The 27582-nt window shown below is 45.7% G+C and overlaps 1 protein-coding gene across 1 annotated transcript in view; it reads right to left on the reverse strand.

Annotated features, from left to right (window-relative positions):
* Nucleotides 1-12996: 12996 nt before the first annotated feature.
* The window catches only part of MRPS5 (mitochondrial ribosomal protein S5), a 116820-nt gene continuing 102234 nt past the window's right edge, over nucleotides 12997-27582 (reverse strand). Inside the window, exons 9-11 of the mRNA XM_073672537.1 lie at nucleotides 26855-26917; nucleotides 17038-17174; nucleotides 12997-13454 (exon numbers count right to left, since the gene is read on the reverse strand). Of these exons, the coding sequence (XP_073528638.1) occupies nucleotides 13230-13454; nucleotides 17038-17174; nucleotides 26855-26917 (425 nt within the window). The 3' untranslated portion in view covers nucleotides 12997-13229. The remainder of the gene's footprint in view (nucleotides 13455-17037; nucleotides 17175-26854; nucleotides 26918-27582) is intronic.

Here is a 27582-nt window from a genome sequence, read left to right on the forward strand (position 1 = left end):
AGTCCCTGGTAGAAAAATACCGCATTCCCACCAAACCTCTGGCTGTACCAATAACTGTCGCTGCTGTGGATGGGGGCCTCTTACCACGTCCCATCCAACTCATCACCGAATCCGTAACTCTGCAGGTGGGAATGCTGCATTCTGAGAGCATCTCTTTTCATGTTCTGCCTGGACTCTCTCACACCCTCTTACTAGGTCTACCTTGGCTCCAGAGACATGCACCCGTGCTTGACTGGCAGACCGGAGAAGTCCTTCGCTGGGGACAGGACTGTCATAAGACTTGTTTGGTTCCTGTTCATCCCGTCCGTCCTTCTCCTACCCCAACTAATCTACCTGGACTTCCGATTCCCTATTGGTCATTTGCTGATGTCTTTAATAAAAAGGAGGCAGAGACATTACCCCCTCATAGACCATACGACTGTCCTATCGACCTGTTACCCGGTACTACTCCTCCCCGTGGGCGTATTTACCCATTGTCCGCTGCTGAGACCCGGTCGATGTCCAAATATATTGAGGAGAATTTGGCCAGGGGATTCATCCGGAAATCTACCTCCCCGGCGGGAGCAGGCTTCTTCTTCGTAAAAAAGAAGGACGGCTCTCTCCGTCCCTGTATAGACTATAGAGGCCTTAACCAGATCACGGTGAAGAATAAGTACCCCCTTCCGCTCATTCCAGAATTATTTGATCGCCTGAGGGGGGCTAGAGTCTTCACCAAACTGGACCTCCGTGGGGCGTACAACCTGGTCCGTATCCGTCAAGGGGATGAATGGAAGACTGCATTCAACACCCGGGACGGCCACTATGAATATCTGGTAATGCCCTTTGGTCTCTGTAACGCTCCTGCCGTCTTTCAAGAGTTGGTCAATGACATCTTCCGGGACCTTCTCTACTCCTGCATTGTGGTGTACCTGGACGACATCTTAGTCTACTCTCCGGATCTCCAGACTCACCGGAGGGACGTTCGTCAGGTCCTGCTCAGGCTCAGGCAGAACCACCTCTTCGCTAAATATGAGAAGTGCCTCTTTGAGCAGACCTCGCTTCCGTTTTTGGGCTACATTATTTCTCAGACCGGCCTACGAATGGATCCAGAGAAACTGTCTGCCATCGAGAAATGGCCCCGACCGGAGGGGTTGAAGGCCATTCAGCGGTTCCTGGGTTTCGCCAACTACTACCGCCTCTTCATACCGCACTTCTCTTCCCGCACTGCCCCAATTTCCGCGCTCACCCGTAAGGGTACTAATCCCAAAGAGTGGCCGCCCGAAGCAGAGGAGGCCTTTCTTTCCTTAAAACAGGCCTTCTCTTCCGCCCCGGTGCTGCATCGTCCGGACGGCAACAAGCAGTTCTTTCTGGAGGTTGACGCCTCCTCCTCTGGAGCCGGAGCTGTACTTACTCAAAAATCTTCTTCCGGGAGGATGGTAACTTGCGGCTTCTTCTCTAAACTCTTCTCCTCCTCAAAGCGCAATTATTCCATAGGAGACCGAGAGTTATTGGCCATCAAGCTGGCATTGGAGGAGTGGCGTTACCTACTCGAGGGGGCTCTTCATCCGGTAATAATTTACACTGACCACAAGAACTTGGCTTATCTCCAGCATGCCCAGAGACTTAATCCACGCCAAGCCCGGTGGTCCTTGTTTTTTGCTCGCTTTGATTTTGTTCTACATTTTCGCCCGGCTGACAAGAACATCAAAGCAGATGCCTTGTCCCGATCCTTTCTGGTATCTGATCTCGAGGAAGAACCTAAACATATCATCGATCCCGCCAGAGTAATGAAGGTGGCTCCCGTGAGTCTAAATCGTCTCCCTCCCGGTAAGACGTTCGTATCGGTACCTGTTCGGGAGAAGATCCTACACTGGGGTCATTCGTCTAAACTAGCTGGCCACGCCGGTCAGAAAAAGACCCTCCAGCTTATTTCCCGGCACTACTGGTGGCCTAACCTGCGCAAGGATGTAATAGACTTTGTTTCTGCCTGTGTGTCCTGTGCCCGCAACAAAGTTCCGAGACACCTGCCAGCCGGTCGCCTTCTTCCTCTGCCAGTACCTGCTGCCCCCTGGCAGCATATAGCGATGGACTTCATAACTGATCTTCCCGTCTCTGCCGGTTGTACGGTCATTTGGGTGGTCGCTGACCGCTTTTCCAAGATGGCTCACTTCATTCCCCTGCCAGGCCTCCCGTCTGCACCCGAGCTGGCTAAAGACTTTATCCGCCACATTTTCCGTCTTCATGGCCTGCCCCGTCACATCGTGTCGGATCGTGGGGTACAGTTCACTTCTCGTTTCTGGAGAGCCACTTGTAAATTGCTAGACGTCACCCTGGACTTCTCCTCCGCTTACCACCCACAGTCTAATGGTCAAGTGGAGCGGATCAATCAGATCCTGACCAGTTACCTCCGGCACTTCGTTAATGCCCACCATTCTGACTGGGTGGATCTCCTGCCATGGGCCGAATTCTCGTACAACAATCACGAGAGCGAATCTTCCTCCAAATCCCCGTTTTTTGTAGTCTTCGGTCAGCATCCTCGGATCCCGTTTCCCGTCTCCACCTCGGTGGACAATCCGGCTGCGGAATCTCTTGTTAACAAATTTTCCTCCACATGGGAAAGTACCCGGTCCGCACTCCTTCTGTCATCCGAGCGTATGAAAAGACATGCCGACAAAAAACGTCTGGATCCTCCTCAATTCCGTCCAGGGGATAAGGTCTGGCTCTCGTCCAAGTATGTCCGGCTCAAGATTCCTTCCTATAAGTTAGGGCCTCGGTTCATCGGTCCTCTGGAGGTCATCAGTCAGATCAACCCGGTGGCCTATAAATTGAAACTCCCGGCCAACTTACGGATCCCTAACTCCTTCCATGTATCTCTCCTCAAACCTGTGGTACTTAACTCTTTTTCCAAGTCTACAGGTATGCCTCCTGCTCCGGTTTCTGCTGAGGACGAGTTTGAGGTAGAGAACATTCTTGCCACCAAAAGGGTAAGAGGAAAGACCTTTTTTCTAGTAGATTGGAAGGGGTTTGGTCCTGAGGAGAGAACGTGGGAGCCCCGGGAGAACATCCATGCCCCTCTCATCCTAGCTAAATTTCTGTCTGGCCTAAAAAAGGGGGGGCCTAAGGGGGGGGTACTGTAGCGTCGGCGTCCCTGCCCTCTGCTAGGCAGGGACGCTGTTCCCCTCACCTCTCTGCTCCGAGCCTGGCGTCCTCCTCCCGCTCTGCTGGCAGCGCGCGCTCCTTCCCGGCCACTGTGCTTAGGGCGCGCGCGCGCTTCCTCCCTCTTAAAGGGGCCGCGCGCGCCGTCCTAAGGAGTCCCCGGCCAATGGCCGGAAGACTTTACCATATATAAGGCACCTCCTCCAAAATGGAGGTGCCCGAGCAATGTTGTTGCACTGTTCACTACTCTGCTTCAGCCCTCAGGTCCCGTTGCCAGTTACCTGCCAGATACTTGCCAGATTCCTGCCAGCCTGATATTCAACTACCTGCCTGCTAGCCTGAGGTCCGACGGTCTGCCTTACTACTCCTGTCAGTCTGTCTAAGGACCAGCTTGCCCGCTCACCTGGGAGCGCACATCAACTACCTGCCTGCTTGCCTGAGGTCCGACGGTCTGCCTTCCAACTCTTGTCAGTCTGTCTATGGACCAGCTTGCCCGCTCACCTGGGAGCGCACATCTGCTACCTGCCTGCTAGCCTACCTGGAGGCTCTGCCGTCACATGCTGTGACCACCTGCCTGTCCAGTGACTCCTGCTCGCTCACCTGGGAGCGCTCATCTGTTGCCAGTCTGCTAGCCTACCTGGAGGCTCTGCCGTCACGTGCTGTGACCACCCGCCTGTCCAGAGACTTCTGCCCGCTCACCTGGGAGCGCTCATCTGCCGCCTGTCTGTTGGTCTTTCTGGGAGCTCCGCCGTCACATGCTGTGACCACCCGTTTATCCAGAGACTCTCGCCTGCTCACCTGGGAGCTCACGTCTACCATCAGCCACCACAGGTCGTACCAACCCTTTACCCAGAGACTGCCCCGGTCACTTGCCGTGACCATCTGCCCGTTCACCCAGAGACTGCCCCGGTCACTTGCCGTGACCATCTTCCCGTTCACCCAGAGACTGCCCCGGTCACTTGCCGTGACCATCTGCCCGTTCACCCAGAGACTGCCCCGGTCACTTGCCGTGACCATCTGCCCGTTCACCCAGAGACTGCCCCGGTCACTTGCCGTGACCTCCTGCCCGTTCTTCTAGAGACTGTCCCGGTCACCTGCTGTGACTGCCTGCCTGGTCGCCACCCGCTCCCTTACAAGGACCGCCCCCTTGTATAGTAGCTCAGAGGTTCCGCCTCCCAGACCCGTTACAGAAAACCTTTGGGAGGGAGTTAAAAGTCCGTGTTGCCCAGCGACAGCCCCAAAACATCACAGCTCTAGAGGAGATCTGCATGGAGGAATGGGCCAACATACCAGCAACAGTGTGTGCCAACTGTGTGAAGACTTACAGAAAACGTTTGACCTCTGTCATTGCCAACAAAGGATATATAACAAAGTATTGAGATGAACTTTTGTAATTGACCAAATACTTATTTTCCACCAAAATTTGAAAAAAAATTCTTTCCAAATCAGACAATGTGATTTTCAGGATTTGTTTTGTTTTCTCATTTTGTCTCTCATAGTTGAGGTCTACCTATGATGTCAATTACAGGCCTCTCTCATCTTAAGTGGGAGAACTTGCACAATTGGTGGCTGACTAAATACTTTTTCCCCCACTGTATAATATATGGAATCCTTTAGGCGGTGTAGTAGAGCAGTATGTGCTGATGTGCATTTATGGAAACATCGTAGAGCTTGTAGAGATTTCCTCAAATCCATGCAATGAGGACATTGCTAGGACAACCGGAATAAGCCATATGATGCATCGGTTCCCTCATTGAGTTCACGTAAAATACATAAAGTATTTGCAGTTGGCGGCAGTAGCTCCTGTGGCTGGTCTGACGTAGCATCTCCAACCACCAATTGCAAATTTCAGAAGTGGGTGTAAGTAAAAATGGCATTTTAAAAGGGAACACGTTTCATAGCGAACTGCAGCTTTAACCTATTTCATTTGACGTAGGGATCAGAAAAATTGGAATACCAGTACTGTATGTATATATATATATATATATATATATATAGATAGATAGATACACAGTACAGACCAAAAGTTTGGACACACCTTCTCATTTAAAGATTTTTCTGTATTTTCATGACTTTGAAAATTGTACATTCACACTGAAGGCATCAAAACTATGAATTAACACATGTGGAATTATATACTTAACAAAAAAGTGTGAAACTACTGAAAATATGTCTTATATTCTAGGTTCTTCAAAGTAGCCACCTTTTGCTATGATGACTGCTTTTCACACTCTTGGCATTCTTTTGATGAGCTTCAAGAGTTAGTCACCGGAAATGGTCTTCCAACAATCCCAGAGATGCTTAGCACTTGTTGGCCCTTTTGTCTTCACTCTGCTGTCCAGCTCACCCCAAACCATCTCGATTGGGTTCAGGTCTGGTGACTGTGGAGGCCAGGTCATCTGGCGTAGCACCCCATCACTCTCGTTCTTGGTCAAATAGCCCTTACACAGCCTGGAGGTGTGTTTGGGGTCATTGTCCTGTTGAAAAATAAATGATGGTCCAACTAAACGCAAACCAGATGGAATAGCATGCAGCTGCAAGATGCTGTGGTAGCCATGCTGGTTCAGTATGTCTTCAATTTCGAATAAATCCCCAACAGTATCACCAGCAAAGCACCCCCACACCATCACACCTCCTCCTCCATGCTTCACGGTGGGAACCAGGCATGTAGAGTCCATCCGTTCACCTTTTCTGCGTCGCACAAAGACACGGTGGTTGGAATCAAAGATCTCAAATTTGGACTCATCTGACCAAAGCACAGATTTTCACTGGTCTAATGTCCATTCCTTGTGTTCTTTAGCCCAAACAAGTCTCTTCTGCTTGTAGCCTGTCCTTAGCAGTGGTTTCCTAGCAGCTATTTTGCCATGAAGGCCTGCAGCACAAAGTCTCCTCTTAACAGTTGTTGAAGAGATGTGTCTGCTGCTAGAACTCTGTGTGGCATTGACCTGGTCTATAATCTGAGCTGCTGTTAACCTGTGATTTCTGAGGCTGGTGACTCGGATAAACTTATCCTCAGAAGCAGAGGTGACTATTGGTCTTCCTTACCTGGGGCGGTCCTCATGTGAGCCAGTTTCTTTGTAGCGCTTGATGGTTTTAGCAACTGCACTTGGGGACACATTCAAAGTTTGCCCAATTTTTCGGACTGACTGACCTTCATTTCTTAAAGTAATGATGGACACTAGTTTTTCTTTACTTAGAATTTGTATTATGGCAAGAAAAAAGCAGCTAACAGTCTATTCAGTAGGACTATCAGCTGTGTATCCACCAGAGTTCTGCACAACCCAACTGATGGTCCCAACCCCATTTATAAGGCAAGAAATCCCACTTATTAAACCTGACAGGGAACACCTGTGAAGTGAAAACCATTTCCGGTGACTACCTCTTGAAGCTCATCAAGAGAATGCCAAGAGTGTGCAAAGCAGTCATCAAAGCAAAAGGTGGCTACTTTGAAGAACCTAGAATATAAGACATATTTTCAGTTATTTCACACTTTTTTTTAAGTATATAATTCCACATGTGTTAATTCATAGTTTTGATGCCTTCAGTGTGAATGTACAATTTTCAAAGTCATGAAAATACAGAAAAATCTTTAAATGAGGTGTGTCCAAACTTTTGGTCTGTACTGTATATATACACAAAGATTTGATTGGAACCTGTCACCACCCTAAAGCGCAACCGCTGACTTAGAGAATGATTAAAAAGCTTTTAGCTACGCTATTAGTATAGTTATTATCTACATTAAATAAATTCAGTACTTTGATGGCCCCATGTGCTGTATGATACAAAGGGATGTCCAGCAAGCATCAGGAGGTGAGCGGCGTCTACACATTCTTGCCAGGACATATACTAAGGCCTCAGTCATGTTTGTTTTAACTCTTTAGTGACCACCAATACATCTTATTACTGACCTTAGATATGAGTATATGATCACACATTTGTTAAAAATGCAGCAATTTTCAGCTGTACACTATAGCTGACACCCTTGTGCATTCACCACAATCAGTGTTGACATCGACCATGGCCATTTTACCCCTTAGATGCTGCTGTCAATAGTGACAACTGCATCTAGATGGTTAACAGAGCATGGAAGCTCCCTCTTTTACTCCATTGGCACCCTGAGATCCTGATTGCGTGGTCCTGATGGTTGCCATGGCTCTCCAAGGCCAAGTAATGGCCCTAGGGTCTGCCGTCCATAATGGTCTATTCAGATGTTAGCAACATTTTTGTGGTAAAAATATAATTTTTCATTCCAGGCATTCCACTGTGTGTTAATTCCTGAAAAGCACCTGAAGGGTTAATAAATGACCTAACAGGAGTTTTGAATAGGTTACCTCTTTTGGGGGTTTTCTGATATACATGTCCAAAAAAGTCATTTTAAAATTGAATAGGTCCCTAAAAATAAATGTTTTGTAAATTTCTTTGAAAAAAAATTAAAATTGTTGCTGCATTTTTAAACCTTCTAAAATTCTAACAAAATATTAAACTATTTTACAAATGGTGCTGAAGTAAAGCAGACATGAGGTAAATGTTATTTGTTAACTTTTTTGTGTGGTATTATAGGAATAAACATTCAAAGTTTGAAAATTGCGAATTTAAAAAAAAAAATTGTCAAAATGTTTGATATTTGTAGAAATAAGTGCAAAAAGTTATTGACCTAAATTTACCACTGACAAAGTACAATGTGTCACAAAATCTCAAAATCACTGGGACATGAAACATTTCAGAGTTATTGCCCAATAGGGGACATGTGAAAAACTTGGCTTGGTCACTAAGGGGTTAATTACATGTGAAAAAACAGACCGATTTTCAGTCATCCACGACTTGGATAAAAAACAGACAGATATTTGTGGTTCTTTTTGGCCTGTGTGCAAAAACATGTGAACAGCACCATAGGCTGTGATACCTTTGTTGTCTATTCATGAAAAACACAGATAGAACATGGACGTCAAAAATGAGCGAGGCCTTACTCAGCCTAAAGCATAACCGTCGTTTTAATTGTTATAAATTAATAGTGCACATAAGATAAATTACAAAAGAAATCGGCTTCTTTTGCTGCCACAATTGATCAGTCATTATCAAAATTTTCAATTCTGAGGTAAAATCTGTATTCAGTTACGACTTTCCCATTGCTGAGATAGGAGATGGCAGCTGCTACGGATATGAATTGTATCCATAGCAGCCACCATTTCCTAGCTCAGTAATTGGAAAGTCTGTCTTCACTGAATACAGATTTTACCTCAGAATTGAAAATTTTGATAATGACTGATCAATTCTGTGTTTTTCATGAATAGACCACAAATCTATCATAGTCTCTAGACCCACTTTGGGTTTTTCTGTTTTCATTTTTTGCTCCTCTTCTTCCCAGACCCATAACTTTTTTATTTTTCCATCAATATGGCCATGTGAGGGCTTATTTTTTGCAGGACGAGTTGTACTTTTGAACACCACCATTGGTTTTACCATATAGTGTACTGGAAAACACGAAAAAATTCCAAGTGTGGTGAAATTGCAAAAAAAAAATGCAATTTCACATCGTCTTTTTTTTTTTTTTTTTTTTTTACAAAGTTCACTAAATTCTAAAACCGCAGCGCGTGCATGTTAAATGCCGCTGTCGGACAGCGGCGTCACATGTTGTTAATAGCAGCGGGTGGATCACGATTCCACCTACGGCTGTTAGGGGCTCATGACAGCTCATCAGATGTCATGTGTCTGAAAACATAAGGGCTCAGCGCCTGAGCCCGTGCCAGAGGGGGATGCGAACTTGGACGTACTCATACGTCCAATGTCGTAAAGGGGTTAATTCTGGATTCAGATGGCTGTATTTCACAGTCAGTATACAAACCACAATGTCATGACTGCGGGTCCTGACTGGAACTTACAGTCTAGAAAGTTTGAGTTAGGCTGCGGTCACAATAGCATATAGCATCAGATGCGATATGCGTATAACCCTCGGCTCCGCTCTGCTGCGAGCGGGAGCCGAGTGTCAGTGCTCTGTGCTCCGATCCTCTCGCATGAGAAGAATCACAGAACAGGTGAGGAGGAGACGGAGAAAGTAATTTCTCCATCTCCTCCATGGTAATCGCACTGCATTCGGATGACATCTGAGTGCATTCCGATGTTTTGCACACACCCATTGACTTGTATGAGTGAGTTCCGTCTGCCAATCGCAGTACACAAATTTTTTCTCATGCTGAGTCACCATTGCTCCATAGTGCAACATTGGAGCGAGTACTATCAGATGAAACATCACGTAGCACTTGTCCGAGTTATACGCTGGCTGTACGTCAGGCTGAGTGAGCCCTAAGTGTGTCCAGGTGTTGCAGTCCAATTACAGACCGTGAAAAACAGCTGTCGGAGGGCTTTTTCAGATGTCCATGATAATTGGTCCGATGTCGGACTGCAATGCAGGGGCTGTCCACCCATCTGACCCAAACGGGACAGCCTCACAGAAACATATGACGTTATCACATTTGGGCCAGAAGATGTGCGATCAGCCTGTGCATTGCAGTACGACATTGGACGGATTATCACGGCATCTACAAATGGCTTGAGGTGACACATTCCCGTCTCGGGGTCATCAATCAAGCAAAAACAGAAGTCTATGGACCATCGACTGTGACTCTTCAGCCAAGTGGCTCCACTTCTAGGACTAAAAGTAGGTAATTAACATACAAGTAATTTTTGTGCCTACTGTAACTTCTATTATTACTTATATGGACATGTATAAAGTGCTATTCAGCTACACTAAAAGGCAGTGATTGTACTTTAGATGGGTTTTAACAAGAGTAATTAGTAGGCAGACACCAATGGATATTTTCTCCTGGAATTTTGCTCCTAAATCAAGAGTAGAGCGACTGTACATAAGTACAATTATACAGACTTGCTGATTTAATGAAAATGCCTTCTAGCTAAAACAAGGAGAGCGGCCATTAATCATAGTTACAGGCGGGCCCAGTGCTTCCCTCTGAGTTTTGCTCCTTGTACTGCAAATCAGATGTCATGATAGCCAATAAGTAATAATTTTTCATCTGCACGATGCAGTCAGCACAGAAACTTTAATTTATGGCTGTGGAACCATTTTATCCAGACTCATTAACTTTAATAATGCAACAATATTCATTCCGATATTGAAAGTGCAGCAGAAGCAATTTAGGAGCCACAACCGTTCATCAGGAGTCTGTAATTGAAAAGATGCGCTTTTTAATTTACGACTTTTTGTTTGAGAGGGCGGCGCAGTCTGGTGTTGATAACCAAAGCGATATCCTTGGGTTTAATTCAGAAGGTGAAATAATAAGGTGGAGCGAAGAACAACGTGAACTGGGTTGTAGCTTGTGTATCGCCAGGATGGGTATGAGGTGTCCATTATAGGGTGGTAATAGGTTACAAGTATTTGTGAGCTCTCAGAGTCCACAAATATAGAGTCAGTGTTATCAGAGGGGTAAGAATGGATAATGACTAGCACAAGGACCGCATGTCAAGTAGATGCTAAGACCTTATTCACATGCAGACTTGTAATAGAAAGCCAGTAATTACAGGCAATTGCAAGGATTTGTTGGTCAACACTGTGGCCAGTGATTGCCTGCAGCAGTCACATGACCCTGTATCTATTGCTCTGTCTGGATGGACATGTGATTATTTGTACCAGTCATTGGTTGTAGAGATGACATGTTGGTATTAGCTGCGGCTGGTATGTGGTTATGGGGGCATCTGTGGTAGGCATGTTTTTGTGGGAACCCCTGCAGCTGACACTTTTGGGTGCATCTGTGGTTGGCATGTTGTTCTAGGGTCATCCATTGTCTCATGCACCGTTGTGTGGGCATCTGTGACTTCCATGCTGTTTTGGGAGCATTTATGGCTGGCAATTGTGCCATTAAGGCATCATTTATGACTAGTGCATATAAAAATGGGGCTCCCATCATTAATAGTGCCTTCAAGGTTCAACGGCATAATATCAAAAACATTAGGGCCACTAAAGGGTCATGATTTTAGCTAGCAATAAATGGATTTTATTTAAACACTGGATCCTTTATGAAAATGGAGGAGCGCGGATATTAAGACACAAGGTTTCTCATCCATACTTTGGTTTACTTTGGTCATATTGATATATGTCATTCTAGGTGCTCACAACCGCCAACGCTTCATACCCATATTTTTGGATATAGGGGAGTAACTAGGTAAGCAACGAGGAAAGCTGGGTGAGAAGAATGGTGACTTTAAAGGACACTGGAAACTAAGAAACTATAAACATTTGTTTCTGCCATCACAAGTGTGACAAGTTCTCTTCTCTGATATACAGTTGGTACGGAAAGTATTCAGACCCCTTTAAATTTTTCACTCTTTGTTTCATTGCAGCCATCTGGTAAATTCTAAAAAGTTCATTTTTTTCTCATTAATGTACACTCTGCACCCCATCTTGATTGAGAAAAACCCCAGAAATGTAGACATTTTTGCAAATTTATTAAAAAAGAAAAACTGAACTATTACATGGTCATAAGAATTCAGACCCTTTGCTCAGTATTGAGTAGAAGCACCCTTTTGAGCTAGTACAGCCATGAGTCTTCTCGGGAATGATGCAACAAGATTTTCACACCTGGATTTGGGGATCCTCTGCTATTCTTCCTTGTAGATCCTCTCCAGTTCCGTAAAGTTGGATTGTGAACGTTGGTGGACAGCCATTTTCAGGTCTCTCCAGAGATGCTCAATTGTTGTTCTGAAGCCACTCCTTTGTTATTTTAGCTGTGTGCTTAGGCTCATTGTCTTGTTGGAAGGTGAATCTTTGGCCAAGTCTGAGGTCCAGAGCACTCTGGAAGAAGTTTTCATCCAGGATATCTCTGTACTTGGCCGCATTCATGTTTCCTTCAATTGCAACCAGTCGTCCTGTCCCTGCAGCTCAAAAACACCTCCATAGCATGATGCTGCCACCACCATGTTTCACTGTTGGATTGTATTGGGCAGGTGATGAGCAGTGCCTGGTTTTCTCCACACATACCGCTTAGAATCATCAAAAGTTCTATCTTCATCTCATCAGACCAAAGAATCTTATTTCTCATAGTCTGGGAGTCCTTCATGTGTTTTTGAGCAAACTCTTTGCGGGCTTTCATATGTCTTGCACTGAGGAGAGGCTTCCGTTAGGCCACTCTGCCATAAAGGCCCGACTGGTGGAGGGCTGCAGTGATAGTTCACTTTGTGGAACTTTCTCCCATCTCCCTACTGCATCTCTGGAGCTCAGCCACAGTGATCTTGGGGTTCTTCTTTACCTTTCTCACCAAGGCTCTTCTCCCACGATTGCTCAGTTTGGCTGGATGACCAGGTCTAGGAAGACTTCTGGTGGTCCCAAACTTCTTCCATTTAAGGATTATGGAGGCCACTGTGCTCCTAGGAACCTTGAGTACTGCAGAAATTCTTTTGTAACCCTGGCCAGATCTGTGCCTTGCCACAATTCTGTCTCTGAGCTCCTTGGGCAGTTCCTTTGAGCTCATGATTCTCATTTGGTCTGACATGCACTGTGAGCTGTGAGGTCTTGTATAGACAGGTGTGTGCCTTTCCAAATCAAGTCCTATCAGTTTAATTAAACACAGCTGGACCCCAATGAAGGAGTAGAACCATCTCAAGGAGGATCACAAGAAAATGGACAGCATGTTACTTAAATATGAGTGTCTGAGCAAAGGGTCTGAATACTTATGACCATGTGATATTTCAGTTTTTCTTTTTTAGTAAATTTGGAAAAATTTCTACATTTCTGTTTTTCTTCAGTGAAGAAGGGGTGCAGAGTGTACTTTAATAAGAAAAAAAAAGAATGTTTTAGAATTTACCAAATGGCTGCAATGAAACAAAGAGTGAAAAATTTAAAGGGGTCTGAATACTTTCCATACCCACTGTAAATTGATAAAAACTAACAGCACAATGTTTTGAATCTAAAATGATGATAAAAGATAGAGATTCGCTTTCAGTTGAGCATCCACGCAGGAAAGTCTCTTTATTCTTCATTAGTGCTGTCATTTTTATTTTATTATAATGAGCTGTAAAAAAAAAAAAAAAAAAAAAAAAAATCTAATTGGAACAGTCTGCTTTATGTATTGGTATTTTTCAGACTTTCACCAGACCGTCCTCTTCACGTTGGCCCAGATGGAACGTTTTAAGCCTTGGGTGACTTTTACTTCTTCCCAGTCTAGTTTTGTGTCAGGAATCTCTCCTTCAGGTTCCGGGACTGTAGAGAGTGCTCCTTGAGGAGAGGCCACAATACGGGGTAAAGGACCGCATTCTTCCCTAAACTCCACCACATGGAGACCTTTCTTGTTGGCCAGGTCTTGATGGGTCTCCTGTTGTATAAAGCAAACAGTTAGGAAACAACATTGACATGATATTGCTATTATTTCCAGAGGCAATAATCACTGAACGTCATGGTCATTGTGCCTATTTGAAGATAATTCCTTGACATTGGAAGGCATTATATTGTCACCACATGGGACAAAGAGGTAGTAGTGATAAACCATCTCCTTAGACTGTGCTGAAGCCTAAAAGGAGTTTTCCCCTTTCAGAAAACTTTTGCTTGATTCCTCATTTTGTTGTATAACCTCACCCTAAAAAACGTACTTTTCTCACCATCTCCATGTCTAGTGCAGAGTCTCAGTCACTGGTGTTATGCTGCAACCATAACGTCACATTGAAAGCAGTGAAGACAATCAGCGAGTTCAGCAGCTCATGCATTCTACTCTGGACAGAGGAGCTGAGCCCAGTGATTGGCTGCAGTGCTGTTGACGTGATCTCAGCACTGATACAACAGTCACCAGAGAATCGGAGCTGGACCTGGGGAGCGAGAGTAAAGAAAGCTTGTTTTTTCACGACAAACGGAGTCAAAAGTCTGAACAGTTTCCTCTATGAAAAGGGAGCAGAAGCTGGAGACTTCATTCACTATTCAACACGGTAGAGCAATGGAGAAAAAGAGAATTTGGTGATAGACACTCAGAGTTTTAATAGCCAAGTGTGGAGGTTTTTTTTTATTTTTTTTTTGTTATTTTTGCATATAAAACGATGTACATGAATTATAGGAATTGTAAAATAGAACTTCAGTACTCTAGAGTTGAACCTTAATACATCACTTTTATCTCAGCTGCTGGTCAATTTCCATGAGAGTCCACCAAGAGGCAGAATTATCCCACCAGATGTTTAAGAGTGGAAGCGTGAGAAGAAGCCTGGAGTGCATCTTCCATCACCATTCTACAACTTCTGGTAGGAGACGTACATACGAGATGTAAGGTATCTCGTACAGATACATATTCACAGCTCACATATCAGGGAAATAAACCAGAGAAATGGTTTCCTATTAAAAATTATAATTTTTTTATTTTCTATAGAGAGTTTAAGAGCTGAGGTGGACTCGCTCTACACATAACACCCGTTACATCAGGGCATAGATGGGGAAGGAGCGTTACTGTAGGTTTTGGACCCCCCAATGTAAACTTGGTAAAGGTTTTGCATTTTTTTGCTGTGTAAAAGATTATGCTATCCATACACATTAGAAGGAGGTTTCAAGATTTTAAAATATTTTTGGCCAAATATTCTATCTACTGATACACTGCCCTTACTGATTCTTATGTGTCCCAATGCTACCCGTGTCCTTGGTCCTCCATTCCTCAATCCAGTTGATGAATGGTCACCCATAGAGGTAACTGTCACACCACTGAAGTGGCTTTTTGCCATTTTTCGTGATAATGTCACCATGAAGAACCAGTCACAGAATCACAAAAACTGATGACAAGAAAAGGAGAAACACCAAGGATATTGACTAGAATTGAGCAAAAACATCTGCAGAATCATGGTCTACAGGACATGTCAGTAATCTGTGGGTGCCGGACCAGAGCCCTGCGAATTTCCTCCTACCTGCTGTCATCCCCAGCGTTTTCTGATTAGTAGGTCTAACGTCATACATGCGTCTCAAAAATGATGTCTAGCAGGCCCTACTAATCAGAAGAGGTGACACAGATGCCTTTAGGTAGGGGGAGGTTCACAAGGCTCTCGTCCAGGGACTACAGATTGGTGATGTGACCTCTAGACCAGGGTCCTGCAAATGTTTTTGCTGAACTCTAATACTGGCAGCACAGAATGTGAGGGGAAACAATAAGTAGGTAACAAAGTGGGCTGATTCACACGTACATACATTGTGCACTGTGTGCAGAATTATTAGTTAAGTGAGTATTTTGACCATATACTCATTTTATGCAGATTTTCCAGCTCCAAGCTGTATAAACATGAACGCTTATTGGATGAAGCAGATCAGGTGATGTGTAGGTGTGTAATGAGGGTAGATGAGGCCTAAGTATACAATATACTTTATCAAGGTGTGCAGAGTTATTAGGAAGCTTGTTTCTCTCAGGCAAAATGGGCCAAAAAAGATTTAACTGATTCTGAAGAGTCAAAAGTTGTTACAAAAGGGATGCACCACTCTTGAAATTGCTAAGATATTGAGGTGTGATCACAGAACCATTAAAGGTTTTGTTGCAAATAGTCAACAGGGTCACAAAAAACAAGTTGAGAAAAAAAAGATGCAGATTATCTGCCAAAGATCTAAGAAGAATCAAATGTTAAGTGACCATGAAGCCATTATCCTCCAGTGCGGTCATATTACAGAACTGCAACCTCCCCGGCGTGCCCAGAAGTAAAAGGTGTTCAGGGCTCAGACATAAGGCCAAGATGAGGAAACTGAAACCTGACATCCACTGAACAAGACACAGAAATGGAAACGTCAAGACTAGGCCAAGAAATATCTGAAAATAACTTTTTCAAAGGTTTTATTGACTGAGATGAAAGTGACAACTGACAGACCCGATGGATGGGCCCGTGGCTGGATCAGTAATGGGCACAGATTACTTCGACTCAGACACCAACAAGATGAAGGTAGGGTACTGCTATGTACTGGTATTATTGAAGAGGAGTTAATTAGATCTTTTTGGGATGAAGATGGACTCAAAATCAACTCCCAACCTGCTGCCAGGTTTTAGAAGACCCTTTCTTCAATCAGTGGTACTGGAAAAAGTCTGCATCTTTCAAGAAAACCATGATTTTTATGCGGGATAATACTCCATCTCATTCACTGAAGTCTCCACTGTTTGGCTAGTTAAGACCTTAAGATAAAAGAATAAAGACACGGCCCCTTCCTAACCTGACCTAAACCCCACTGAGAACTTGTGGGCCCTTCTTAAACGGGAGATTTACAGTGAAGGGAAACTGTCACCTCTCTCTGATCAGTGTCTGGGAGGTTGTGGTTGGTGCTGCCCAAAAAGTTGATGGTCTAAGAAATTGACAGGATAGATGGAAGGCGTATGACTTTTATTGAAAAGAAGGCTATATGTGTCACTGATAGTTTTCTGAAAATGTCAGAAATGTATTTTTGTACATTTTGAGCTGTTTGGTTATTATTTTCACTAGAACAGATGAAAATAAACAAGTGAAATGGGAAAATTTAGGTTTGTCATTTAGTTGCATAATAATTCTGCAGACACAGATATTTTCCGAGGAAAGACTAAGCCTCATTTTTACTTTCTTAAATATGCAGTTTTCACGTTATTTAACCCCTTGGACAGGCTGACAGCACTGGAGTTGTTAAATAATAAAATTAATAATCAAAAACACAAATTGCCTAATAATTGTGCACACAGTGTATTATCTTGCATGTAGTACAGTCACATGTCCTAACTCAACTAGGAGTTCATATGATTCTTGGGACACAAAACCTGCAATATAAATCGACATGCTGCAGATTTCTACTCTGTACAGCAGGACAACTTCCATGCAAATTTTTTATGCGATTTGGAAAAATTGTATCCACTTTGCTGGTGTTGTAATACACTGTAATGTATATATACATATATTTTAAAATTTTACTGTAAAATTCACGGGACATACCTGCTGCGCCAGGCCCAAGAAGAGCGCCCTCGTGAGGTTAAGCATGTTACATGAACCACTCACTTTGGCATACATGTCCTGGATACCAATTAACTTGCAAATGGTAATAACAGCTCTATGACAATGAAGACCATATCCTAAGCAAGAAAAACAAAAGATATCAAATATTTCTCATCGTTTTTACCTGGATTCTTATATAAGTGCCAGCAGTAAATGGGAACCTGAGAGTGATTGTTTATCAGCTGAAGTGGTAACGACACGTCAACAGAGCTGCAGCCAATCACTGAGCTTAGCGGTTCTGCTGATGTAAATGGCTCAAAAGCTTAAAAGGAGAAAACCCTCTTTATTCAAGAGCAGAGGCGGAGTGGTTGGGGAGTGCTCAGTATAGAAACCAGATTGCACTTGCAGAGGTTGTCCGGGAAAAACAAGTTTTCATCTATCCGCAGGTAATAACTTGTTGATCAGTAGCGTCCAACAGCTGCGACTGGCAGAAAGGGGCCTTTCATCTTCATTAGAATGGAGCAGCAGTGCATATGCTCGCCCGCTGCCCCATTCACTCCCTATGCGGCTGCCGAACACGGAATTCAGCTTTTTCAGCAGCACCCTAGGGAATGAATGGCGCGGTAGTCAGGCATCCAACCTGCTGCTCCATTCTGTGACGGAGATAAAAATTCCCTGAGCCGATCGTTGTGGGTCCCAGCAATGGAACACCCACTGATCAGCAAGTTATTATTTGTTTTCACTGGACAACCCCTTTAAGAGCTAGGATTTGTCTCTAGTACACTACTGGGGACGTCAGTCGCTGCAGTAAAACTTTAAGAGGCAGTATCAATTTTGACATAAAGAGCTACTTATAGTCATGTTTATGCACATCTTCAGTTCTCCGATCAATCTCTGTCAGCAGTTTTGCACGTTAAAAAAACTTCTGACTAGTTCCTTTTAAATTCTACTCGTTCCTCCACAGCAAAGCAACTTTTTCACATTGGTCAGAACACAGCAATAAGAGTTGTCGGGGGCTATGGCTAAAAAGGGGAAAAATGTATCATATACATATAAAAAAAAACAACAAAATAAAAACAGCCACTCAACAACAGGTCTATGTAAACCTGTCATGACACCCGTAAAGTCACCCCTCAGAGGAAGCGGATAGCGAAACGCGCGTCAGGGGTTCCTGTGGCCGCCATACAGGTTCTGTATTGCTTGCAGCATGCACTTATTAGTTATTTCCAGTTTCACCCTCCATGGTTATTTCTATATATGTTAACTCATTTCTACTATGTTACGTCTAATTTTAATATGAATACCTGTCTTTCATGAGTATTTGACCTAGATTGGGGGTCTAACATATATTAACCAACTGTTATTGGGTATATTCATCTTTTAGTGGGCATTCTCTATTCACTTGTATAGTGTAGGATTTATTCCACCTAATTACTTTGTTAGCCTCTTTTGAACGTTTGTAACCTAATATTTGTTGGTTATATATTCTGTGTACCACCACCTACATGGCTGTAGCCTTTGTCTAATATTCTCCTTAATTACCTTTTAATATTTGTTATATAATAAAAGATTAATTTTAGTACTATTCTGGCTATTGCTCCTAGTCTTTGTATAGGTAGTTTTGATTTATGGGAGAGCAGATAACTATATGGTCTATGTAGGTTTATTCATATACATATATATATTTAATATATTCACAAGTCATGGCAAGTTGCTGTTTTGTGAAAAGCGAGAAAAAACAACAATAGCAAATGAATGTATGTGAGAGTACTCTCAATGGGCAGTAAAGGAGATTAGATAATGTATCTGGTGGATCATAAGCTGGCATCTCTACTGTAGGACATATCACTAGGGTAGGCCATCGCTTTCTAATGGGTTTAGGTTTCAGCTATGAAAATTCCCATCAATGCTCAAAATGAATCTTTACTTGATTTTTCCTCCGCAGCGGGGCTCTCAGCCACCCACTGTGCAAGGAACTACAGCTTTGTCCCACACACTTGAATGGTGCGGTGTTGGTGTTCCTTGCACAACGGGTGGCTCAGAGCGCTGCAGTGCCTGTTATAGCATATCCTGCATGGGAAGAGTCATTTAATTTGCTATGGCATTAAAAACAATTATCATCTGTCCACACCATCGGCGATAAATGAAAGATCGATGCCATCTAACTACTGGCAAGAGATCTGTATTCCCAGCCATCACTGGATCTTTCACATTTTGGTGGGAATCTTCTTCAGTAACTCTATAGCACTGTATTCTGAACACCCAAAAAGTTCAGTATAATTTTGGAGAACTCCATTTTCCTTTTTTCCACCTCTCTGACATTCTCTGGCTCGCTGCTTTTGTGGTGTGGGGATTTATGTTACGATTGCTTACTTCTCTAACGCTATTACAAGGCAGAAATGCTGAGAACAGATATCCGAGCTGCTCACCTGCCGTGTGCGGCACTTAATACTCACCAGAACGGTAATAGGGTGCACTGCTCAGCGTTAATGAAAGAAAGCATGTGCCCCTCGTTTCTTCACCCTGGCAACCCAAATAATCCGAGCGATTTTATGTCTACAGAAGCGATGGTGGCATTAAATTATAGTTTAATTTGTAAGAACGCTGTGTTCCCAATAGTGCACCAAAAAGCTACGGGAACAATGTACAGAGAAAGGAACAGGGCGGCTAGCTAGTAAAATTAAACATATCGGCTATCTAGTAAATTACACCGTGATGAATGGCCCTTTAAAAGATCATTCGGATGAAAATGTGTCTAGAGAGTCTTCCCCCTCCTGCTGTAGCAGGAAAATCAATATATTCTTCACTTGGTAAAAAATGGCTGCCGGTACTTATAGTTTGTTTTTTCAATTATAGTTTAAAAGAAAAAAGAAGTCCATTAGTGCAGTAACGCATGGCTGGCGGTAATAGGATTTCCCCAGAATTATTTTACAGACCAGTGCAATCCATCCAATGTGTTATCCGTCTGCTGTACTGACACAGGCGCGAACTTTCACAATGGATCCACAGCAGACAAGACGTTACACGTGTAATGCTTCACGGACCAACGGTCCAAGTATATCCCGTCATTCTGACCAAATGCTGCCACATGCACTTTACAGAACCCACTAAGGCAAACATCTGGAGTTTGTAAAAAAAATATTAAAAATAAATAATTAAGGGCGTGTAACTGCTAATGGGCCATAATGGAACAGGGCCGGGCACTAAGCTGTCTCCCCTGTTACGGGGTTCAGGGATTTACTGGTCAGTAGTTCCACTGAAGAACATCACTGTCAGCATCTTCCTCACCCTAAAATGGATGAGAACAGAAAACAATAGGTTGCATTTAACTGGATATTTGTTATCCTAAAGAATAATGAAGCCTGAGACCCCAGACAGCTTGGAGGCACAAATAATTTCTTGAAAAGTTAATAAACTTTTAAGAAAAGTTTTAAAGTGAACTCGACTGCTGATACATACTGCTCGATCCACCTAATTTCAGCCAGCTATGTCTGACTCAAATGTTGCGGCATGTTACAGAAAATAATACTTTAAAAGCCACCGGGGAGCGAGCTGAACAGGAGATTGTAACATACCTGGCGGCGTCCTTGCATAGTGGTCCATCTCCCACTGTGCAAGAGCGCGCACTTGATCTCCAGTCCAGGGTGTCTCTCTGGCTTCCCTCCATGCTGTCTGTTTGCTTCTGTGTCTGCTGCTTATGGGCGGCGCCCGATCACTTCCTGCTTTTTGTACCTGCTGCAGGCACACCCTTTGTGCGTCCTCAGCTTATTGCTGTCTGTCACCTGGTATTTAAACCAGCTGCCCCATTAACCCATGCCTGAGCACCTTGCCCTGTCAGTTGGCTTTTGTCTCTGACATGCCAGGTCCTGTCTATGTTACCTGTCTTGCAGTATCTGTTCCCATGTCTGTACTGTGTCCTATATGTGTACCTTAACCTGCAGTCTGTACTCATTCCTTGCCTGTTCGTTCCGCCTTCCTGGAGGCTGTATTTCCAGGCCTGTCTGAACACGCTCCTTGCCTGTTTGTCCCGCCTCTCTGGGAGCCGTATTCCCAGACCCGCTCCTGTATCCCGCTGCAGTGTCGGTCTCCTCCGTACACTCAGTTCCAGTCTGAACTCTCTCCTATCTTTTACCTGTTTTTTCTCTATGTCTGTTCCTTTCCTTTTTCTGCAGAGTCTGAACTCGTACCTACTCCTGCTCGTTGTCACTGTACTTCCGTTTGTGAGTTTGTGGTCCACTCGCTACTTCTCTGCAAGTACCCTGTGGGTATCTGGTTCTGCCTTTCCCTTCTAGTCTGTTCCGTGTGAACAGAGCCCTGTTCCTTCCGCGTCTGCGGTTTTTGCTTTGCTCTGCTCTGTCCACCGCGTCTGCGGTTTTCGCTTTGCTCAGCTCTGTCCGCCGCGTCTGCGGTTTTCGCTTTGCTCAGCTCTGTCCACCGCGTCTGCGGTTTTCGCTTTGCTCAGCTCTGTCCACCGCGTCTGCGGTTTTCGCTTTGCTCAGCTCTGTCCACCGCGTCTGCGGTTTTCGCTTTGCTCAGCTCTGTCCACCGCGTCTGCGGTTTTCGCTTTGCTCAGCTCTGTCCACCGCGTCTGCGGTTTCGAATTTGTCTCCCAGTCTGTACTGGACCCTACCCAGCTTGTGCTCTAGTCTGCCTGTTCCTGTATTCCCCGGTGTGGGTCAACAGCCGTGTCCGGAGTCTGACCTGGAGTAGACCCTGGTTCCTCTGCTCGGTTCCTCCCTGGTGCACTGGCATCGTATGCCGTCGTGCGACCTTGGTCGGATAGGGCAGATACTTAGTTACGCCCCTCCAGGCACTCTCCGGTTCATGGCACAGTGGAATCACTACATAAACACGCACACGCCAGTCAGTCCGGGCGTGTGCATTACAGCATGCTCAGGCCATGGTTCCCGTTGAGCCCCACGGCCTTCGCTCTCTGAGAAGTTTTCCAGCGAATACATGCATTAAAATAAATAAATAAAAAAATTTTTTTTCCCTTTATCGGAGTTCCAGGCGAATTACGCACCCGTCCAGATGGATCTATCTGCTCTCGTTCCTGCGGATCCGCTACGTTATTATGGGGATCCAAGACAAAGTCGTGCATTTGTGGAGCAATGCATGCTACACTTCAAGTTCTACCCTCTATGTTTTCCCACCGATCGGGTTAAGGTGGCATTCATTATGTCTTACCTGGCGGGTGATGCCTTGGAATGGATCAACCCCCTATATGAAACACAGGATCCGATCCTCCTGGACCTAATGGCCTTCCTGGTGGCCTTTCTAATGGTCTTTGATGATCCTAACCCGGAGGCTCCTGCTGAAGCTTCACTTCCCAATATCCCGGAGCAGCCCCAATGGGTAATGTGTGTGGGTAGCGCAATAGTCCTCCAGCCCAATGAGACTACTGCCCACCCAGAATCCTCACAGGGTGACTACGCTTTCCGGAATACTTCTCCCAACCTCAAGAGGCAGTCCAGACGTGCTAGGCGTAGAGGCAAGCCGTCACACCAGGGTCTGTCCTCCCTGAGACCTCCTGACCCCAACCTTGAAGTCCCTACTGAAGCTTCATCTCCCTGTATCCCGGAGAAGCCCCAATGGGTAATGTGCGTGGGTAGTGCACCAGTTCTCCTGCCCGAAGAGACTTCTGCCCATCCAGACTCCACACAGGAGAACTTCCTGCACCCGGCATCAGATGCTTCACCCTCTTTAACCGGTGTGCATGTCCAAGGATGCTCCAAAGCTGTGGTTACCTCAGAGTCTGTGCACCTCTACTACCTGGCGGAGGACCCCCTGTTGCCTCCTGAATCCTCCGGGATACCACTCGATGACAAATGGAGAGAGACTTCTCTACACCCAGTACTCGATACTTTGTCCGCTTCGTCCTGTGAGCCTGACAATGGGTACCCCAAAGTGGTAGTTACCTCCGAGTCTCTACACCCCTCCGACCAGGCGGAGGACCTCCAGTTGTCTCCAGAACCCTTCGGGGTGCTACCTGGTAGCGAAAGGACAGAGACTCTCCTATACTCTGTACCTGATACCTCGCTCGCTTCGTCCAGTGAGTCCAACCTAGTGTACTCCGAAGCAGAGGTTACTCCCGAGTCTCTACACCCCTCCGACCAGGCGGAGGACCTCCAGTTGTCTCCAGAACCCTTCGGGGTGCCACCTGGTGGTGAATGGATAGAGACTTTCCTATATCCTGGATCTGATACCTAGCTTGCTTCGTCCAGTGAGTCGAACCTAGTGTACTCTGAAGCAGAGGTTACCCATGAGTCTCTACACCCCTCTGACCAGGCGGAGGACCTCCAGTTGTCTCCAGAACCCTTCGGGGTGCCACCTGGTGGTGAATGGACAGAGACTTTCCAATACTCGGTACCCGATACCTCACCTGCTTCGTCCAGTGAGTCCGACCTAGTGTACTCTGAAGCAGATGTTTTCCCCGAGCCTCTGCACTCTTCTGACCCGGCAGAGGACCTCCAGTTGTTTCCTGACTCCTCCGGGGTACCACCAGATAACAAAGAGACAGTGACTTTTTTTCACCCTGTACCTGATAACCTGTCTATTTCTTCCTGTGAATTTGACAAGATGTACCTCGAAGCAGAGGTTATCCCCGAGTCTCTACACCCCTCCGACCAGGCGGAGGACCTCCAGTTGTCTCCTGAACCCTTCGGGGTGCTACCTGATAACGAATGGACAGGTACTCTTCTATATTCGGTACCTGATACCTCGCCCGCTTCATCCAGCGAGTCCGACCTAGTGTACTCCGAAGCAGAGGTTACCCCCGAGTCTCTGCACTATTCCGACCCGGCGGAGGACTCCCAGTTGTTTTCTGAATCCTCCTGGGTACCACCAGATAACAAGGTAACAGGGACTTTTCTACACCTTGTACCTGATACCTCGCCCATTTCATCCTGTGAGTTTGACAAGATGTACCCCGAAGCAGAGGTTACCCCCGAGTCTCTGCACTCCTTCAACCCGGCGGAGGACTTCCAGTTGTCTCCTGAACCCTCTGGGGTGCTACCTGATAATAAGTGGAGAGAGACTTCCCTGTGTGCTGTTCCTGGTACTCCACCTGTTTCGTTTGTTGCTGAGGATGGCTGGATAGGAGGTAGCATCCTATCTACCCAGATGAGACCAGTTTCTCCAGTGGACAGTGGAAGTGATCTACTTGAAGTAAAGGATTGGCCCTCGAATTCCCTGCGGAACATTCTGGCAGGCCTGAAGAAGAGGGGGCGTAAGGGGGGGGGGGTACTGTAACATACCTGGCGGCGTCCTTGCATAGTGGTCCATCTCCCACTGTGCAAGAGCGCGCACTTGATCTCCAGTCCAGGGTGTCTCTCTGGCTTCCCTCCATGCTGTCTGTTTGCTTCTGTGTCTGCTGCTTATGGGCGGCGCCCGATCACTTCCTGCTTTTTGTACCTGCTGCAGGCACACCCTTTGTGCGTCCTCAGCTTATTGCTGTCTGTCACCTGGTATTTAAACCAGCTGCCCCATTAACCCATGCCTGAGCACCTTGCCCTGTCAGTTGGCTTTTGTCTCTGACATGCCAGGTCCTGTCTATGTTACCTGTCTTGCAGTATCTGTTCCCATGTCTGTACTGTGTCCTATCTGTGTACCTTAACCTGCAGTCTGTACTCGTTCCTTGCCTGTTCGTTCCGCCTTCCTGGAGGCTGCATTTCCAGGCCTGTCTGAACACGCTCCTTGCCTGTTCGTCCCGCCTCTCTGGGAGCCGTATTCCCAGACCCGCTCCTGTATCCCGCTGCAGTGTCGGTCTCCTCCGTACACTCAGTTCCAGTCTGAACTCTCTCCTATCTTTTACCTGTTTTTTCTCTATGTCCGTTCCTTTCCTTTTTCTGCAGAGTCTGAACTCGTACCTACTCCTGCTCGTTGTCACTGTACTTCCGTTTGTGAGTTTGTGGTCCACTCGCTACTTCTCTGCAAGTACCCTGTGGGTATCTGGTTCTGCCTTTCCCTTCTAGTCTGTTCCGTGTGAACAGAGCCCTGTTCCTTCCGCGTCTGCGGTTTTTGCTTTGCTCTGCTCTGTCCACCGCGTCTGCGGTTTTCGCCTTGCTCAGCTCTGTCCGCCGCGTCTGCGGCTTTCGCTTTGCTCAGCTCTGTCCGCCGCGTCTGCGGTTTTCGCTTTGCTCAGCTCTGTCCGCCGCGTTTGCGGTTTTCGCTTTGCTCAGCTCTGTCCACCGCGTCTGCGGTTTTCGCTTTGCTCAGCTCTGTCCACCGCGTCTGCGGTTTTCGCTTTGCTCAGCTCTGTCCACCGCGTCTGTGGTTTTCGCTTTGCTCAGCTCTGTCCACCGCGTCTGCGCTTTTCGCTTTGCTCAGCTCTGTCCACCGCGTCTGCGCTTTTCGCTTTGCTCAGCTCTGTCCACCGCGTCTGCGGTTTTCGCTTTGCTCAGCTCTGTCCACCGCGTCTGCGGTTTTCGCTTTGCTCAGCTCTGTCCACCGCGTCTGCGGTTTTCGCTTTGCTCAGCTCTGTCCACCGCGTCTGCGGTTTTCGCTTTGCTCAGCTCTGTCCACCGTGTCTGCGGTTTTCGCTTTGCTCAGCTCTGTCCACCGCGTCTGCGGTTTTTGCTTTGCTCAGCTTTGTCTACCGCGTCTGCGGTTTCGAATTTGTCTCCCAGTCTGTACTGGACCCTACCCAGCTTGTGCTCTAGTCTGCCTGTTCCTGTATTCCCCGGTGTGGGTCAACAGCCGTGTCCGGAGTCTGACCTGGAGTAGACCCTGGTTCCTCTGCTCGGTTCCTCCCTGGTGCACTGGCGTCGTATGCCGTCGTGCGACCTTGGTCGGATAGGGCAGATACTTAGTTACGCCCCTCCAGGCACTCTCCGGTTCATGGCACAGTGGAATCACTACATAAACACGCACACGCCAGTCAGTCCGGGCGTGTGCATTACAGAGATTATCTGGACAGGTGGATTGGCGGCTCCCTGGAGTAACAGCTCTCTCTCGATACACACAGGGAGAGACCCGTCACTCCAAGGGAGCAGGTGAGGAGAAGCTGCTGGAGACCCTACTTGTGTCATGTCCCCGGCTTTTAAAGTATGATTCTCTCTGAACCCACCACAGTGTCAGATACATACTGCCCTTGAATCATGCAGCACGTATGAGCTGTCAGGTTCCCAAGAAGACTTCCGGTCATGCGCAGTGCGACTCTGTGAAGCCGGCATGCATACACCCGGCTCCAGAGGCTGAATGTTGTGATGAAACAAAGCTTTGCGTATGCACGATATTTGCATAGTGCTGGGGATGACGCCGGCTCTTGTAAGTCATATTACCATGCCCACAGGAACGTGAGAACATTAGCTAAGTGGGCCGAGTAGTCTGGGGAAACTAACGCCTCCTTGACTAGTCAAAGGATTCATTTAGATATCACAAATGGACTTTAGAAATACTTTTTCTAAAGTTCTGTTTCTGTGTGTAATATAATACAGGGACTGTTTGACAGGGTGTTACATAACTGCTGGTGGTTCTGGGGACCTGACAGGTTCCTTTTAGCACAGTATATTGTAGCTATTGTTTAGTAGTTTTGATACATAACTCTACTACGAAAGAAAGCAATGGCCCCCCATCAGCAGTGTACACACTGCATGCCACCGCTACACAAGACCAGTGTCCTAAATAGTAATATAAGGGATATATCCTGCATTCATACACAATATACATTACATATACACATATAAGTGATATTCAGCATGGAGAAATTACATTTTCCCAATTCTTCCACTACGTCCATACATGGCCCTTATATTACACATTTTTCCAGATAGAACAGTACTTTATGTGCGAACAATGCAAACTCTTCCTGACTTACCATGGTTCTGTTTTTTCATTTTAAGGGTAGTTCTCTTAAAGGTTGAGGATATGTCATGATAAACTAGAGGAAGATAACAAGTGAACAATGACAGGTTACATCTTAATACACTGTAGAGAGAAAGGCCAATACAAACAGGAAGATTCCAAAATCGCTAATAAAAATAGAGGAGTTTTCTGGGATCAAAATGTTGATGGTCCATTATTAGGATAGGCTATTAAAGAGGCTGTCCACTACTTGGAAACCCCCTTCTTAAATGCCCCAGTCCTTTGCGTAAAACTGTTCTCCCGCACTGCGCCATTGTATGATTGTTTTTCTTTTTAACCCATTATATCTTGCTTCATGTTTACTTACTATCCATCTTTGTTCTCTGGGTTCACAGCTATATCGACAATTAAAAAAACTATTATCTTGACTATGTTTTTCATGTCTGTTGCCTCTGGTGATGCCGCCTCTCTTTTGCCATAGTTTCACCTTTAATATAAATGTTTTTTTTTCTTCTTGTATTTAATAAAGTTTTACATTTTCTCTGTATACATACATACTAGGATGAGGGATGAAGGGTGCCATACATACCAGGAAGAGGGATGAAGGGAGCCATACATACCAGGAAGAGGGATGAGGGGTGCCATACATACCAGGAAGAGGAATGAGGGGGGGCCATACATACCAGGATGAGAGATGAGGGGGGCCATACATACCAGGATGAGAGATGAGGGGGGCCATAC

The sequence above is a fragment of the Phyllobates terribilis genome, unplaced genomic scaffold (assembly GCF_046119375.1).
Source record: "Phyllobates terribilis strain yellow unplaced genomic scaffold, ASM4611937v1 Scaffold_3__8_contigs__length_932513732, whole genome shotgun sequence".
In the NCBI taxonomy this organism is placed as follows: domain Eukaryota; kingdom Metazoa; phylum Chordata; class Amphibia; order Anura; family Dendrobatidae; genus Phyllobates; species Phyllobates terribilis.